This window comes from Dipodomys merriami, unplaced genomic scaffold, assembly GCF_024711535.1.
Source record: "Dipodomys merriami isolate MVZ:Mamm:240054 unplaced genomic scaffold, mDipMer1.0.p SCAF_16, whole genome shotgun sequence".
NCBI lineage: Eukaryota > Metazoa > Chordata > Mammalia > Rodentia > Heteromyidae > Dipodomys > Dipodomys merriami.
The window spans coordinates 18534183-18552285 of NW_027202937.1; the positions used below are offsets into that span (position 1 = coordinate 18534183).

At 39.3% G+C, this 18103-nt stretch overlaps 1 protein-coding gene across 7 annotated transcripts in view; it reads right to left on the reverse strand.

Moving 5' to 3' along the window:
* Cdkal1 (CDK5 regulatory subunit associated protein 1 like 1) overlaps positions 1-18103 on the reverse strand; it is a 732742-nt gene that overhangs the window by 227076 nt on the left and 487563 nt on the right. For all 7 annotated transcript variants that reach the window (XR_011372241.1, XR_011372240.1, XM_070024471.1 and 4 more), the window contains 2 exons: positions 8915-8998; positions 5942-6106 (listed from right to left, as the gene is read on the reverse strand). Coding sequence is in view for 5 of the 7 variants with exons in the window: in XM_070024471.1 (XP_069880572.1) it covers positions 5942-6106; positions 8915-8998 (249 nt within the window). In the remaining 2 variants the exon portion in view is untranslated. The remainder of the gene's footprint in view (positions 1-5941; positions 6107-8914; positions 8999-18103) is intronic.

The window sequence follows — 18103 nt, forward strand, 5'->3', positions numbered from 1 at the left end:
GAAAAATCCTCATGAGACTTACTTCCAATTAACCACTCAAAAACCAGAAGTGGAGCTGTGGCTCAAAGTGGTAGAGTGCAAGCCTTGAGCAAAAGAGTGCAAGCATAGTGCCGAGGCCCCAAGTTCAAGCCCCATAACAACAGCAACAACAAATCGGATGGAAGAGCTTTAATCCCAGCACTCAGGAGCAAGAGATAGAATGATCAAAATATCAAAAGATAAGACTATGTATGCAGTGTGTATATGTGTGTATATGTATATACACATGTATGTCTGCATGTATATATACACATAATATATGATACAATATTAAGACTTCAAGAGCAAATTGTAACACATGCTACAATATTTATGAAACTTGAGAACACCATAAGAGTTTAACTAAGCAAGTCATAAAATGGTAAATACAGTATGATTCCACTTACACAGGTACTTAAGAGTACTGAAATTTCTAGAGGCAAAGAGCCAAAGTTACTGGGAGCTGAAAAAAGAGCAAGTGGAGAATTACTGTCTAATGAGTACAGATTGTTAGTTTCCCAAGATAAAGAGAGTTCTGGATGTTAACTGAATACAAATGTGAGCACACTAAACGCTGTTGATATACTTATGTATGTATATTGCATCACTGCTAAAAGGCAAAAACAAAAACATAGGCTTGAGTGTTGAAAATATGGGGATACAAATTCTAGAATTCCCTTTTATACTAATTATAATTCTGTGACTTGAAGCGAGTAATTTACTAAGTCAGTGGATACTCATACTGCTTATCTGTGAAATCAGGATATTAAAAATTGCAGGGCTATTCACGGATTATGAAGATGATAGGAATTGATACATGGAAAATACTAGGCAAGAGCACTTGGCCTATAGTAATCACTTCATAAATTCTGGCTTTGTATTATAGCAATAACCATGGGCATTTAGCCAATGGCAATTAAGAGATCTAGCAATATAGTCAATAATATGTTTGATCATTTAGTATGTTTTTTAAAAATCTTCTTTTAGAGATACATAGTGATGAATTTTGAGATAAAGTAACAAATGAGATTTCATTACAAATAATGAGCGAATGGGAGGAGTAGATGATACAGATGACAAGATTGGCTATGTGTCCACAGCTACCAATAATGACTAGTAATATGTGCAATAATATTCTTTGCTCTATTTTTATATGTATACAGTTACTTGAAAAATTTCACAAAGTTCAGGATTAGATTTCAAATGGAGCCAAAACAAAACAAAGCAAAACTTGGCCCTACTGTTTGATGGTGGCTCATACGTACCTTCCTATCCTACTAAATGGCCACAGCTTTGGTACAGTTCTAAGAAAATCTAGCAATAGGTTTTCTTCAGGTATAAGCTATTTTTACAGTTGGGAGAGCTTGCTATTATTACATTAAGGTATTAAAGTTGCCTCTGTAAATATCAAACTCTTCTGTCATGAGAATCTTTTTCTAGAGACTGGGTTTCAAACTTCAATGTTTATCAGTTTGACTGAAAAGCTTGTTTTTAAACAAAACAAAACAAAACAAAACGGATCATATGCTAGGCATCGTGATACATGAGGCTAGGGCAGGAAAAGGAGAGATCAAGGTCAGCCTGGGCACTTTAATGATACCTCCTTGTCTCAAAAACAAAATACCAGATCACTGATTCTAACTCCCCCAGGCTTTCGGACTCAAGAAACTTGGGGTCTAATAATATTGACACTTTTTTTTGTCAGTCCTGGGGCTTGAACTCAGAATGCAGATATTTTGGGAACCACACTTTGAGAATTATTTGTCCAAGAACATCTATGAAAGCTTCTGTGTCCTCTGCCCTTTCCCTCCCCCAACCCTTCTTCCATTCTGGAACATTCACTCCATAATAAAGACCAGGATTCATAGTTATCCCCTCAAGCTCCAGGAGACCTTCCAGTGAATAATATGACAAAACATTTTTGCTGAAATTAATCATATTTTTTCAAAATTATTTCTTCTAATGATGGAGGTAACAATTCAGCTCCCACCTTCCCCTAAATATAACCAGATTAATTTTGTTTCTCTTTTCTATTCTCTCTTGGTTCTCTTCTTCTAATTGCTGAAAAGAGAAAGTATGGTCCATAAGAAAAACTTGTTTTTAGTCAAAAGTGTTGTGATATATGTCTGTCATTCTAACTAGTCATGAGGCTAAATGAGGCAGGAAGATTGCAAGTTTGAGGCCACCCTCAATACAATCTGAGAAAAGGGCAGGAGGAGGAGAGGAAACCTTTTACTTATTATAGTTTTCCTTTTCTATCATGTTATGGGTATTTACTTATTACCATCTGAAAATAACAAGGCCTAGTATTTATTAGTATTTCTACAATTCAAAGTCTTGTCACAGGGTAGACATTCAGTCCAGCTGTGTCAAAGGAAACATTTCTGTCACTGAATGTTAGAGTTGGAAGATTCCCTACTGAACACTTCTTTTTTTCTGGGGGTGGGGGGTGCGAGGTGGATGTGGGGCTTGACTTCAGGGCCTGGGCACTGTCCCTGAGCCCTTTTTGCTCAAGTTTAGTGCTCTACTAGTTTGAGCCACAGTGCCACTTCCGGCTTTCTGGTGATTCACTGGAGATAAGAGTTTCACAGACTTTCCTGCCCCGGCTGGCTCAGAACTGTGATCCTCAGCCTCCTGTGTAGCAAAGTTCACAGGTGTGGCCCACCAGCACGCTAGGCTCAGTGATCACTCTTTACTACCATGTTCCATGAGAGACAACCAAGGATTGTGGACCTTGGTGTAGAAAAGGTCAATGTAAGAGCCAGAATTAGCCTTGTTCCTGCCGCCCAGCCTGCACTTCTTTCTGAATCTGCTGTTCTTCTCACATGTTTTATCAAAAGAGTTCAATAGGACAGCTGCTTGGACTTAAGCAAGACAGCTTAAGTACAAAGTACAGGGCTGAAGACTTTTAAAAAATGATCATAAAATTCTCAATTAAGGAGGTGTACTAATGGAAAAGACTTTTTGCGCATAGGATTTTGCTTTGCATGCTATGGGCTTTCCAGATTTTCTTGCAAAATGGAGAGAAAGGATTATTTTTCTAAAAAATTTCAAGAAAAGCCCAGACAACTGAGAAGGTAAAAGTTCTGATAGGGTCTAGCACTGAGCAGATGAGAAACACATATAATGGAGAAACACAACAGCCCTGCCAAATGCAACAGTGACATGAACTGCACGATCATAGCCCAAATAATTAATTTAAAAAAACAACTGTTGGTTCTGAAGTGTCCTAGGTATACAGCTTAGGCTGCCTGGAGTGCTCCATCTTCTTTCCTTTGTTTCCAGAGTTCTGCAATTGTAAACATATGGTACCTTGTTCAACTAGTTAAACTGACTCCTCCAACAGTTCTAGCACTTAATAGTGCCTGATGCCAGAGGCCACACCTGTAATTCTATATACCCAGGAGGCTGAGATCTGGAGGATCTCAATTCAGGGCCAGCTCTAGGCAGAAAAGTTTACTGGATTCTTGTCTACAAAAGAACTAGCAAAGAGCAGGTCTGTAGGCCTGGTTCAAATGGAAGAACAGAACAATACAAAACCCTAAGTTCATATTAGTAACACACACACACACACACACACACACACAGAGGTTCCTGAGTTCATATGAGTACCACACACATGCATACACACACACACACACACACACACACACACACACACACAGGTTCCTGAGTTCATATTAGTACCACACACATGCACACACGCACACACGCACACACGCACACACACACACACACACACAGGTTCTATACCTTCATCTACTGTCTTTGGGGTAAAAAAGGCTGAGAAGTGATCACAATGTCTATCATCTACTTCAAAATCCTATAGAAATGGAAAATGTTCTCTTCCTGCTAAATTCATTTTGATTCTTTGGTCAGAAAAAAATGTACTATTAGGACAAGTGCAGGAATTAAACCTTTTGATTCCAGGAAGTCTGGAATATATTTAAAAAACTGGCATAAATAGGGAGAGGTGACTGGGGGCATGGTTCAAATGGTAAAGCACCTGCTGAGCAAGTGCAATCCTCAGTGTAAACTGAGGTATCTCTAACAAACAGATTAAAAATGAGGAGTAAAACCAAGGTTTACCAATGTATAGAAAGTCACACATGGTGATTTAAAAAAAAAAAAAAAAACACCAAAACTTGGCAGATGTTTCCTTTAGGCAAATACCCAAACCAACGTCCCTAAATCCTTTGGCTTCATGTGTGTTTTGAGAGTCTATTGCTAGAAGCTGAGGGAAGGCCAGCAGCCACTTGGCTTCAGTCTTCATCCTACCTAGGATCTAGGCCATCCCACACAGAGTAGGGCTTGGCAGGATTGATGACACTATTTTGTAAGCTGGAAGAAGGGAGGAAGAGAAGAGGAAAGTCTGCCTCAACAAATTTGGATGTGATACCACATTTTAGAAAACAACACAATAGATAAAAACCTATTTGAAAGTTGTACTTTTGCTTACTTATATACTATTAGTGATGCTTTAAAAAGTATCCTGTGCAATAGGAGTGTACAAAAAGATTCAATCAAATCAGGGTCTATGAGATAATAATCTGCCATTTTTGTGAAATCCTTCTCACTCTATCAAATTACAAGCCACACTGAAGGGCTGGGGAAGTGGCTCAGTGGTAGAGTGCTTGCTTAGTATGTAGTAGGTCCTGGAATCAATCCCCAGCATGGCAAATAATAAGAATACAATATATATATATATATATATACATACACACACATATATACATATATATATATATATATATATATATAGCTTGCAAAACACACTATATAGAAAAAGAATAAAGAGGTTCCTTGAAAAATTGTAAAAGCATTAGCTAATGTATTCAGAGCTAGATTTTCAAACAATATAACTTCAGTACTAGATTACTGTGGCTTCTAGGCCATCTATCCCAGCCTCCAAATAAGATGGTTAAAAACAAAACAAAACAAACAAACCACAATAGCAAACACTAATGCTTATGTGTTTTAAGCCAACACTGTTGGGGTTGTGACAAAAGCTTAATCCATGCCATTCCAAAACGGGCCAGGCTGCCGAGCTCAGGAGAGGCGGCAGTCCACTGGCTTCATAGGTCCTCTGTGCCACTGTTCCAAAAGGACAGCTAGACTTCTGTTAGCGCCATTAACACTCCCTTACAATCCATCTAAGGAAAGAGCTATACACAGATGAAAAGAATTTTGGAATTACATGACTTATCTTTTTCCCATATGCTAAGTCATTGCTATATACTTTTTTTTTGGAGTGCTTAATAATTGTGTTGGAGAAAGGACATCAAATGATGCTTAGAAATGTGATACACATTTTCATTTCACACTCCATCAGCTTTTACAACTGTAGTTCAATGAAATGTAAGAGAGAGCTTGGCAAACAGCCATATTTACCAAGGTAGAAGATAGGCATTGGGTTCCTTTTTGTATAGAAAGAAAAAAATGTTTAATTTTCACTCTACACGACATAAGTAGATCCTAGCTAACCCTCTAGTGAAACAAATCAAACCATGTGTACGGCATGGTTTAGTGCCCTTTGGACCACAGGTATTCAAGATAGTATAAACACCAGTGTAGTGAGAAAGCATTCTGTTCTTCACTTGCTTCTACTTGGGATCTAAGATACACATACATACCAGATCAGATCTTCTTCACTGCAAATCTTTACCTGCAAATAAGGGCTTCCCCTTCTGTTTCTAGCCTGAAAGTAGAAACAGCCTGTTTCCTCTATGGTGCAGGAGCAGAGCTGTGGGCATCAGCAAAAACACATCTTTCTAATTCAGATTTCAATCTGTCAGAAAGGATTAAAGCCTCGTGAATGCATAAAAAGGGAACCATAAATGATAACGGAAACATGGTCTGGAATTACTTGCTTCCACAGCTGCTATTTTACTAGCAGGATGAGAGGAAAGCATCTTTTACTTACCTTTGTTAAACCTGAGACTTCTCCCTTCACCAGTGGTTTGCTGATGGATGGTGTGTATACTTTGGCGTCCAATACTGGCTGGCCCTTCATAAAATGTTTTCCTGATTCGTAAATGTCCACTTCAACCATTTTCCCCATGAATGAAGGGTTCTTTGGCACTAACACCTACAAAACAAAAATCCAGAAAGCTTGATGTTTTAAATAAACTGTGTTTGAAACTAGTTTAAAAGCTATAGAATTATGATAAAGTCGGCACAGAGTTAGTTCTATTATACCTCATACCCAGTTGTTCCTGTCATGAACATCTTACATGTGTCTGCTAAATTAGTTGCAATGAACAATATTGATATGCCACTATTAACTAAGGCCTGTACTTGATTCAGATTTCTTGATTTGGTCCCCTTAGGCCCTTTTTAAAATGCTGGGACCCACCCCCCCCATCCAAAGTGGGCTGTATTTTCCAGCTTCTCAAGGAACTGGGGTTCCTAGAGGACTGGAAGGCTTTCCTGGGAGGAAGGACTGGGCTGTAGACAGAGCTCGTCCAAACGCCAGATGACTGTTGTCCTGAGGCATGTGGACCACAGGCCAGGAAGTGCCCCTCCTCCCCCCTCTCCCAGCAGTCAGCCAGTCACTTCTGGGCAGGCCTTTGATATTCTGCCCTTGGCTGTTCCATGCAATGAAGAAAACGAAGACAATAATGATGAAAGCCTTGTATGTGTGTTTTCTCTTAATACCTTCCTAGTTAGCTGTCAGAGTAACAGATACTTCAATTGAAGGCATGTGTGTGTGTGTGTGTGTGTGTGTGTGTGCGCGCACGCACACGCGTGCGTGTTTCTTTGTGATGTATACACATGTGTTTCTAGGAGAAGAGGGAAGAGCAACCTGGATAACACAACATATTGGTGTTTTGCACCGAGTGAGTCTTTTGCTCTTCTAGCTCTGGCAAGCATTTGTTAGCCCCCAGAGGCTGCCTCCACACAGAACCAGCTACCCTGACGAGCACTTTGGCTGGTTCACAGGAAACGATCAGATGGTCCCTTTCCACTAGAGATTGCTGATAAAAGTACATGTTTACCTCGAGCAAATGTTTCCCTCCTTTGGGACTCAGAGGTGGTTTGAATGCCTTCAGTCTCCCTTACACTTCTATTTTAGTACTGTAGCTGTGCTTGCCAATCTCTTCAAGTTCATGTCCAAAACAAATAGACCCATTCTAATCCAACAACACTTTGATACTTAGATACAATCTTCACCTCTGGAACTCATCTTATTGAGAAAAATAACTCTTTTGACATCTTTGATCGGCTTAGTTGTAGAGAAAAAAAATTTGAAAAAAGATAAGAGCCACAAGTACCTCAGCCAGTTTCTTGGTGAGGCAAAATTAGATCTTGGTCTTTCTGAGTTTGATTTTTATGATCACTGAGTACCCTGCTTCATCAAAGTATAGGGAAAAGGTCACCTGGGTGGTGAATTACTTATGGCAAGCAAACGAACTAAAAGAGCTTTCGTATTGGGATATGAAAGCCCTTTTAAATCAGTTTTTATGAAATAAGAAAATCTCTAGAGCAAACTATCCCTGGGAGACCTGGAAAAATAACCCTCCTTGATCCGCAGCCTTGATTTGAATGAAGGGCTCAATGTTGTTGTTGTTTAATTTTTTTTTCCTCCTCCAGTTTTAATAATTGCAAAAAGCCTGGCAGCTTTAAATTGGAGGAAACAGCTAATGAGGCATGCCATTGCCTTTAAAATAAAGGGGAAAAAGTTCCCTGCTGAGGCAAAAACCCAGATGGCAAGAGAAAGAAGAGGGAAGAGGCAAGGCAATACAATCACCCGCCTCCCCAGGGCTGAGCAGAAGGTTGGCCTGAATAAGAAAATGGCTCTCGGGAGTATATTAATGAGACTGGAGACGGGAAAGAGACTCAGCTCAAATGTGGAATGTTGGGAATCCTTCCTCAGCTGCAGTCTCCTCTGGAGACTGAGCAGAGCAAGTTTTCTGTGGACCTACCACCCACTCTGGGATTGATCCAGGTGGGTCACCAAGCTGAGGCTTCTTCAGTCAACACCCTTCTGCTTTTTAACTTGAGAAGTCAGCTTCCCTTGCTCATCCCTTATCTGACATACTGACACAGCCCACACTGGCTGTGTCCCCACACTCCAGTTCCAGCCATGATCCCTAGCAAATATCACTTCCCATTTGGTGAGAAAGCAGTACAAACTTAGGAAAACCCATTGGACATTAAGAAAAGACAATCCAGACTGACCCATGTCCACCCCCACACCCCAATGGAGTCTCTTTTCTAGGAGGGCAGATTTCATCTCCTCCTTGGCTCTTGCTTCGGGTCTTTTTTGAACTGCTTGCTTGCCTGGAGAAATGGGATCCCAAAGGCTGTGGAGAGGGGAGCCCCTAGAGGTGGCCTCTAACACCAAGTGAAGCAGGTTTTATCCTCACCCAGTTCTACACAGTGGTTCACACGATGAGTCCAAAGAATGGACTTTTTCCCCCTTTGCTTCCAGTGCTTTTTTAAAAGGTAAATTAAAAAACAAAAACCTAAAACTAAACAAGCCTGGAAAACTAAATGACCAAGCCAACAAAGGCAATGCAGGACTGATGTGGCTGGAGAAGAAATCCCTGCCCTCTCAGGCTGACGTTGCCCATGCATACAATCCTTCCTGCCTTCTGTTGGAGCAAGACATTTTCCCACCAGGTCATCAGGCTGGGGACGTTTTGGCAGGGTTAATTAACTGCCTGCTTCCAAACTCCCAAAAGTCTAAGGCTAGTTTTACCAGAGATTGATGTGGACTAAAATACACTCTATGCATGTATTTCTCTGCAGTGAGTGGACTATAGAATAAGTCATCGAGATGAACCCTGTGTGAACACAAACCCTCTGAAATCTCCTTTGCTTTCCATTTCAGAGCTTTTTTTTAAAAATCATTTTGGAGAAAAACTTAAAAGAGTACTGAGGTGTTTCTTACCTGTTCGTAAAATTGATTGTGTGCAACAAAAAACTTGGAATCAAAAGATTCTTCTGTTACTAACACGTGTTGTCTTTCACCTATCTGTGGAGAGAAGAAAGGGAAAGATAGGGACAATTACCTGAAAAGCCAAACATAAATGCCAGTTGAGCTAGTTTCCTGGACCCTGTCCTGTCCTCTTGAATTTAAAGTAGACTGCAGATGGCTAGTTACTTGAGTTACACTGTTCAAATCACTGACTCAAATTTCTTGAAAAATATTAACTGTGCAAATACAAAATTAGCATAGCATACAGTCTCTTTTCTTACATAACTGAAACAGAATTTATTTCTTCCTTCAACATAAGTAAGATAATTAAGGCCTCTAAGACAAACCAAAAATCTAAATATCACTTTGTTTCAAGAAACAAAGTGGCAAAACAAGCCAGAACAAGCTGCTTCTAATCCAAAAATTCATGAAAATATTTTGGCAATATGAAAGAATAGTAATAAACATTCATTTGAGTTATGAGGGATGTAGTACTCAAGAAAATGTCTCCAAAAACTAGTCATTAGGCCCTAGCAGCTTAGTACCTTACATGTTGCATGCAATTCAGAAATGACTAATTCCCACAAGCATCTTCTGATTATCTGCATTTTTCTGTCAGAGGCCAAAGTCCCTTTGTTGCAGTCAAGACCCCGAGCATGTTCATTTTTTTTGAAGAAAAAAAAAGTCAATTGTGAGGTCTGCATTTCTAATTTAAACACTCATTTTTAATAACTGAGAAGTTAAATAACAAAGACAAGTGACTATTCAACAACAACAAAACCTAAAAACCAACAACAACAAAAACTACTATTTCAAAGTGTGTTTCACGATGAAATGTGGCTCCTAAAGTATCAGTTATTTTTTAGTTTTACCAAAGTTGTCAAAATGGGTGATCCAGCAAACTAGCTGTATTGAATGATGTTGCATAAATTATTTTTGCCACTGCTACTTGATAAATACTATCCCCAACCCCAACTTGAAGCATATTGGCAGGATGATTTTTTTTTAAAAGAGATTCCTATTCTCATTTGTAGGGACTTGTCACCATGTTCAAGTGGTTATCATTTAGGAAACATAAACACAGCTGCACTAAATAGACCACCTAACAATTAAAAAAAAAAAGCAACCCTCACTCACGATCAGACAATGCCAAATACCTCATACACCATATCATTTGCCATCTAGTTTACTCTGCCATTCAAAGTATAGCCAAAGATGGTAAGGTCTCTGAGATGATTTTTACTATCCCAAGGATTAATTCCAGTCCCCGACCTGCAATGGAAGCTCTTGCAACATTATCTTTTTTTAAAAGCCAAGTATCCTCAAAGGCAAGTCCCTTCATGGCTCTGTTTATCCAAAAGGTCTGGAGAATGCTTGGGTTTCATGGAAGTATTTCTGCTAAAGGAAGCCTTGGAATGTTTGCCCACAGTTCACTGTGTGAGTTGCTTATAACTTAGGATAAGTATCTGTCAATGGTTCTTAAGAAAATCTGCAATTACACTTCATCTAACATTAAGTTTTCAGGGAATTAACAAGTGTGAGAATGTAGAGCCACTGGAGACGTATGCTGCTTCTCTGCTCTTGTGAGAATTCGTGTGGACAGTTGTAGCCACATTTCTGAGCTGTTCTATTTCATCTGGAGATAATAACGATGACAGTTAAATGTATACACAGTTAGAAAGACTCGCTGTGTTTACACAGTAGCGGGCTGGACTTTCCCTCAACTACCACAAAACTATCTAGAGTCCGTGCTTAGCTGTCATTTGCAAGGAGGGCTACAGCAAGAGAAGGCTATAGCATCAAGCTCTTTTCTTGGCACCCTGTTTCCTTGAAAAGGTCCTTAAATTCCCAAGTACACCGAGCAAAAGTGAGCAGAAGTCCAAGGCCGGATCCACAGCTGCTGCCATTCCATCCCCACCCTTCAAAACCACATTCAAAACAACAAAAGCTCTCCACAGTATGTTTAGAAATGAAGCTGTCTACAAGTGAATTATCAGATGCAACTTTGAACAGAATCAACTGTAATCTGAAAGCTTATAAGAAGTTAAGGAAAGGAAGTGGAGATCCAACTCTGGAAAGGGGAAATGTGCTTTGGTAACGATAAAGGAACTTAAGGGCTAAGCCAATGTGTACAAATCTCAAGTCCTAAAATTATCTATCTTTCCTCTCTCTCTCCTCCCTCCCCCCTTCTTCCCTTCCTCCCTCCCCCCTCTCCTCTCCCTGTCTCCCTCCTCCCCCCCCCCACACTCTCTCTCAACCTCCCACCCCCAGGGCTGATGATGGAATCCAGGGCTTTACTCATACTAGGTAAGCACTTGTCACTGAGCTATATCTGTGGCCCTCAAGTCTGTTTTTTTAGATGAATCACCTCCCTCTACATTGTCTAGCTGCTATAACCCCAGCTCTGCATAATAATGCAGTGTGGTTAAAGACTAGAGGTGCATCACAGTAATCAGCCTAAGAGTGTCCCTGTAAGCAACAAGCTCCATTAAAGCTTTTCTTTGGGAAACTCAGTTTTTTTCTTTGCAAATCTTTGCCTTTGAGGACATCTGTCAGGAAAACAATCCAATTCTACTTAACTTAGGTCTGTGAACTTCAGAAAGAGGCTCTTAGTCATGGTATTTGCTTAAAACAAGTAAATTATACTTGGTAATTTATCAAATGTCAGGCCTAAAACTTCACTTTATCTTACCTTACCTTCCAAAGCCATTTGATGAAAATAAGATGAATTTAGTTTTTAAAAATAATTTGTGCCTGTGCCAGGGCTTGAACTCAGGGCTTGTGATCTTATCTTTTTCACTCAACACTGTACTCTACCAATTGAGCCACAGCTCTATTTCTGGCTTTTTGGTGGTTAATTGAAGAGTCTTATTGACTTCCCTGGGGATGGCTTCAAACCTAGATTTTCAGCTCTCACCCTCAACCTCATAGAACTATAGGCATGAGCCAATGGTTTCTGTCCTAAATAATTATTGTTATTATGATAGAAATAAAATAACTATAATTATAAAAAGAGTCTCATGAAACCATTGCTCCATTCAACAGATTGGCTCACTGAATGAAAGCGCTGAGAAATCCCCATAATGCTCTGTGTGACCAGTAGCCATGGAGCTGTTGGGTAATGGAGTAAGTGTGCAACAGTTCAATAGGCCCTGGTAACAAGAGAGGAGAAAAGCTCCCATACATGCACATATACCACAAAGGCAGAAAAGGAAAGTGTATTCCCCTAAAGAAAGTGAGGATGTGGAGTGGGTTTCACCATCCCTCCAATTTTGGTGGAAGTAGCAGAGAGTAAAGGGAGCCTTTGAGCTGTTCCGGTACTCTCTGCCTCCTATTCAGCTGCTAGCTGTTGAAAACTTACAGCATGGCAGATTTAATCCTGCAGTAATGTCTTTTTCCTACGGTAAAGGAACATCTGTGACAAACAAAAAGCAATATTTTTAAGATTCAGTTTCTGGGTAGGTTTTCTTCAGTGTTACATAATCAGTGAGTTGTGTCATTTGTGTCACATCTATGTTTCAGATTTCCCAAGAGCCTCAAGTTGTGAGAAACAGCAGTGCTAACCATATGGCCAAGAGAATGTGCACAAAACACATTTGCGTGACACAAAGCAGTGGTTTCCAGGAGAACTTGGTTGTTGAATGAATGCTGGATCACGCTAGTAGCCTACCAAGCTACAGAAGGATTTAAAGGAGAAGCTCAAAAGAATTGTTTGAAGAAAGACAGAAGTTATCCAAGTTAGACAAATGCATTTGGATATTTGAGTTAATATCTTTAACTCAGGAATGTTATTTGTATAAGCATTCTTTCTTTTGAGAAATCCAAAGGTTTCTCTCAACTCATACATGGCATTAAATATAAAGTATGCCCAGTTTGTTTGGTTTTTTAAAACTGATTTTTGTCTTGTCACCTCTGTTTTACACTCTGAAAACCTGAGATGTATATCTGGAAAAGAATGTCAGTTCAATACCTATTTTGAGGCATTGGGTTAGATAAATTTTAATATTTCAGTTGGCTTCTTTATAAAAAAAAGATCCTATGAAGGTCAGATATATACACATGCATCTAAAATATATTTGAGAATCTGTGTAAGGTAAATATTTACGGCTTGAGAAGAGCTATAAGATAGTAAAAGATTATTTTCCTTCCCTGAGAAGTTTCTAACAATTACTTTTCCTGTCCATTTTTTTGGGTTTAGGAGATTACAAAACACATATCAAAAGTTCTCCTAAGCGTTTATACCACAATCATAATAATCTTGAATTTTATCTCTGCTTATCTTACCAAATTTTCTGGCATGCTACTTCTGTAGCTAAGTTTTACTTATTTATTTATTTTACTGTAGATAATAAAATACAATTTTTCTGCCTGACTGGTTTTGAATACACGACTCTGGAAAATGTCAAATGTCTTTCTTTAGCTGTAGTAAAATCAGTCTCCCCTTACCCATCCCCCTCCAAGCTGCCTGGAAGATGTTAAACACGAGGCTGTGACCTTAAACTCTGAAATAATATTTCTAGTGTCTGTGCACAAGCCTGCCCTCACACACACCTTTAGACTAATTACTGCAGTGTAATGCTGCGGGAGAACTGCTGTAATTACACTTGGAGAAAAGTATGGTCTTGTTCTTTCCTAGCTAATGAAAATGATAACCTTTCCATTTTGATTCATCATTCACAACAGGCAGAGCCTGCGATGCTGGGTCTCCAGGGTATACAGTAATTTTCCTGACTGTTTATGCACTCTTTTTGTTTTCTAGCCCTGTAGATACTAGAATTAAAGAAGCAGGCATGCTTATGCTTAAAAACAGTCCACAGTAATAATAGCAATAACATTAAAGTTTAATATCATCCTTACTCCACAATGTGTTCTCTAATGAAAGAGGGCCATGACATAGGAATGTGTGTCAGAAATGATGATAGCATGAAAAACATGCCTCTAAATCTATCACTAGTGCTAGCCATCAGTCACTGGATGACTTAGGGATTCTTAGAAGGAGATATTGACAATCTGTTTTGAAAGAGACTTGTGTCTCATTCTGACAATGATTAAAAACACATTCTATTAGATTAAAAAATATTGCTCTGTATGGAAAACCACATTCTTGTGCTGCATTTTTCAATAGGATTAAATTTATTCAAAGGGGAAAGAATGTTCTTCAGGAACAGAAGATTCACCCTTTTAAGTAATTAATTTATGTGTACCCACAAGGAAATGTCACAAGTGTCTTAGCAGCCCTATTATTTCTCCGTTCACTATAGAAATAGCTTGCATATAAAGAAAGGTGGCAAAACAATTTGCATTTTCAAAAGTCTTTCCTCCTACAAAGATGATGACCATACTCAAAACTGTTCAACATAATCAAATTAAATTAGGAGGTTTCTTCTACCCAGAAGCCCTTTTGACTTTTCTTTCAATTGCTGACTCAATTTTTTCAAGCCACGAATCCACCTCAGTAACAGAAAGGCACTGCAAGGTTGCTTCTTCCTGGATAGAGGCAAAACCTTATTATTATTATTATTATTATTATTATTATTATTATTATTGTCAATGTAGGGCTTGAGCTCAGGGCCTGGGCACTGTCCCTGTGCTCTTTTGCTCGAGGCTAGCATTCTTCCATTTTGAGCCACATCTCCACTTCTGATCTTCTGGTGGTTAATTGGAGAAAAGAGTCTCACAAACTTTCTTACCTGGGCTAGTTTTGAACTACAATCCTCAGATCTCAGCCTCCTGAGTACCTAGGATTATAGGCCTAGCAAAACCCTATTCTTAAATAACACAGCTATTGTCATTTGCTGCACAGCACAGCAAATAGGTTTATTATAATAGATGCCCTGGTCTTTTCCAGCAAAAAAGACCTTACATACTACTGACTGAACTTTGAATCCAAATGGATTTTACTGCCATATGTACATTCTTGGTATTCTAGAATATTCTGAGTTATTATGCAATGCTTTAGTGGAACTTTTTTTTCCCCTTCTGTTTTTTTGTTTTTGTTTTTTAAATAGTCCATAGTCCAGGATGGCCTCAAACTGGAAATCCTCCTGCCTCAACTTCTCAAGTGTGGGATTATAGGTGTTCATCATCATACTCAGCCTTTGTGGTAAGAACACATACTGCATAAATTCAGACAAAATTGTTCCTCTTTATCACAGACCACAAAAATATATCAAATTTGCTTCTCCCAACACCAGACAAGCTCTACAATGCACAACATTTAAAGCCCCAGGGTTAGACACTGCTTATAAAATGTACCTGTAAGATCTTCCTGATAAGACTAAGTGGGTCCAACATATATATGCTATTAAAAGCTCAATCCAAAAACCTGAACAAAATGTTATTCTTTCCCTCTCTTCTGATCTTTTCCCATTCCTCCCTGTCCTCATCACAGGAAAAATCCACAATTATAAGTATTTTGTCAATTATACCTAAACAAGGTAAAGAAATAAATTATAATCCTCCTAGAAAATATCAGTTAGCCAGTCTTTTTGACAAAACACTTTTTGCCATGGATATCTTGTTGCTATACATCAAGAGTAGATAAATTCTAAAAAAATAATTTTGAGTAGTCCTCCCTTGTCCACCATTTCACTTTCCAGTCTCAGTGATCCCCTGTTCAATGTTGGTCTGAAATGATCATTTTCCATTGTGGACTGTGCAGTTACAGAGGACCTAGAAACTTACCACCTGAGGATAAGGGGAGATTCATATATATAAAGTATTGCCATAAACAAAGTTAAAAAGTAATGGCTGGGTGCTGGTGACTCACGCCTGTAATTCTAGCTACTCAGGAGGTTGCGATCTAATGATCAGTCTGAAGCCTGCCTGGACAGGTAAGTCTGTGAGACTATTATCTCCAATTAACTATCATACCTGCCACTGAAGTTGTGGCTTAAGTGGTAAGATGCTAACCTTGAGCACAAAAACTCAGGAATTGCACTGAGACCCACAGTTCAAGCCTGCACACACACACACACACACACACACACACACACATACACACCCACACCCCCTCACACCCCCCCTCACACACCCCCTCAAGTATAAGGAAAACATCATGAGATACAACCACACATAATATCTTTTATATTACATGTATAGTAAGAAGCTTTACAAAACAGAAAACAATAAATACTCCCAAAAGAAAGATAAACTGTTTGTGGGGGCTGGGAAGGTGGCTCAGTGGTAGAGTGCTTGCCTAGCATGCAATGAGGCCCTGGGTTTGATTCCTCAGCGCCACATAAGCAGGAAAAAAAAAGCCGGAAGTGGCGCTGTGACTCAAGTGGTAGAGTGCTAGCCTTGAGCTGAAGAGCTGAGGGACAGCGCCCAGGCCCAGAGTTCAGGCCCACGACAGAACCCAGAAAAAAAAAACAAAAATAAAACTGTTTGTTCAAGCCTGGTAGTACATGCCTGTAATCCCAGCCATGGCAGAGGTAGAAGGATCTTGTCTGAGGCTGGTGGAGTAAAAGTGAGAGACACTACATTAAAAACAAACTAAAAGCAAAAGCACGGGTGTATGGATATAATGGATATAGTGCTGGCCTAGCAACTGAGAGACTCGGTGTTCAAATAAATAAACAAATACATGGAAACGGCTGGAAAGGCAATCTAAAAGAATTTATAATCTAAATTATCAATATAGATGTGTGCTAAAGTTCCACCTCATTCTCAGGCAAAGAGATAAACACTGAATAAAGACATATCCTTACTTCCACAAGTATGTATGAGTACAAGGCTATATTTCTGGGAGGAAAAAATTCTTACACAAGTGTGCACACATCTAAGTATTCACACTTACTGTTTTGAGCTCCTAAACAGATTACCTTGGGGGGGGGAAGGTGCTTGTGCTTGTGTTTCACGGACAACCCAATAAATAAACCAAGTATAGAAGGACAAGAAGGAGGAAGTGAAAAAGAAAATTAGAAAGACAAAAAGCCAAGGCTGAGAGATTTATTAATTGTTGCTGAGACATGAGAGTGGGTCTCTGTTCTCTGAACAGTATAGAAATAAAGCCAGGAAGAGTGAAAACTTGGAAAAGGCAAAGTTTATTTGAAAGTGAAGGAGAAGCTGTGGAAGAAAGTAGCAGAAACTCTCCAAGTGGAGAGAGAACTAAGGAGGAGTCCAATGGGGTCCTCTCTTTGGGTGGTTTTCTAGTGCAAGGCTCTTCCACTTTCACCTCTCCTCCCCTGGGCTCTGTGTTGATTGCCCATACCTGTAATCCTTGTACCTGAGCATTGGCTCTTTTCACTGGTTGAGAAGGAACTCAGGGCATTATGGGAAGAAGAGTTTGAGCAGGATGAAGAATTTGACAGGAAGCCAGGTACCATGGGACTAAGAAATGAGACCAGGGGATGGCTATCACTTGCATGTTAGGTCTACCATCTTTTACCCCCATCTATATATCAGTTCCCCTTTCTCTCTCATTATGTAATTTAGTAATGTGCAGGAAGGGAGAGCTCCCTCTCCAGCTTGTGCCCTCATTGAATGTGGCACTGGACCTCCATCAGCCTTGCTATCATACACAGTCAATAGTACAGGACTCAGGAAAAAATCCAAAGAAAGGTTCAACTACATTGAGGGAAATAAGGGAGTAGGTGTGGTATGCTGGACATTTTCCAATTCCCATTTATGGCCTTCTAAGAAAGCTGTTTTGCAAACACTAAATTAGGAGAAGGTAGGCAAGCTAGAGTTATTTAGATTTCTTGTGGATGAAAAGAGAAAAACTTATAGAACATTTTATTAAAATTTAATGAGAAGGGACTTCCCTTTAGAAAATGTGACTTGGTCAAAGTCACAGCTCACAATATTGAATATATAAAGTTAAGAATGGGTTTGATCCTGACAGTTGTGTTAATGAAGCCATGCATTACTTAATTGCTCTTAAAGAGTGGCTCATTCATCCAGCTACCCACAACTCCTGAGCACCTGAAATTCTGCATATAAAACTGAGAGATGCACTATAAAACCCAGATAGGTAAAAGGCACATCAGATATCTCAACCTTAACATGAAGAGAGAATGTAAAAAACCTCATTAATTTTAATACTGCTTACATGTTGAGAGAGTATGCTTGATATTTATTGACTTAAATAAGATACATTAGCACTCATTCCACCAGATTCTTTTATTTTTTAATGTAGCTACCAGACAACGGAAAATAACT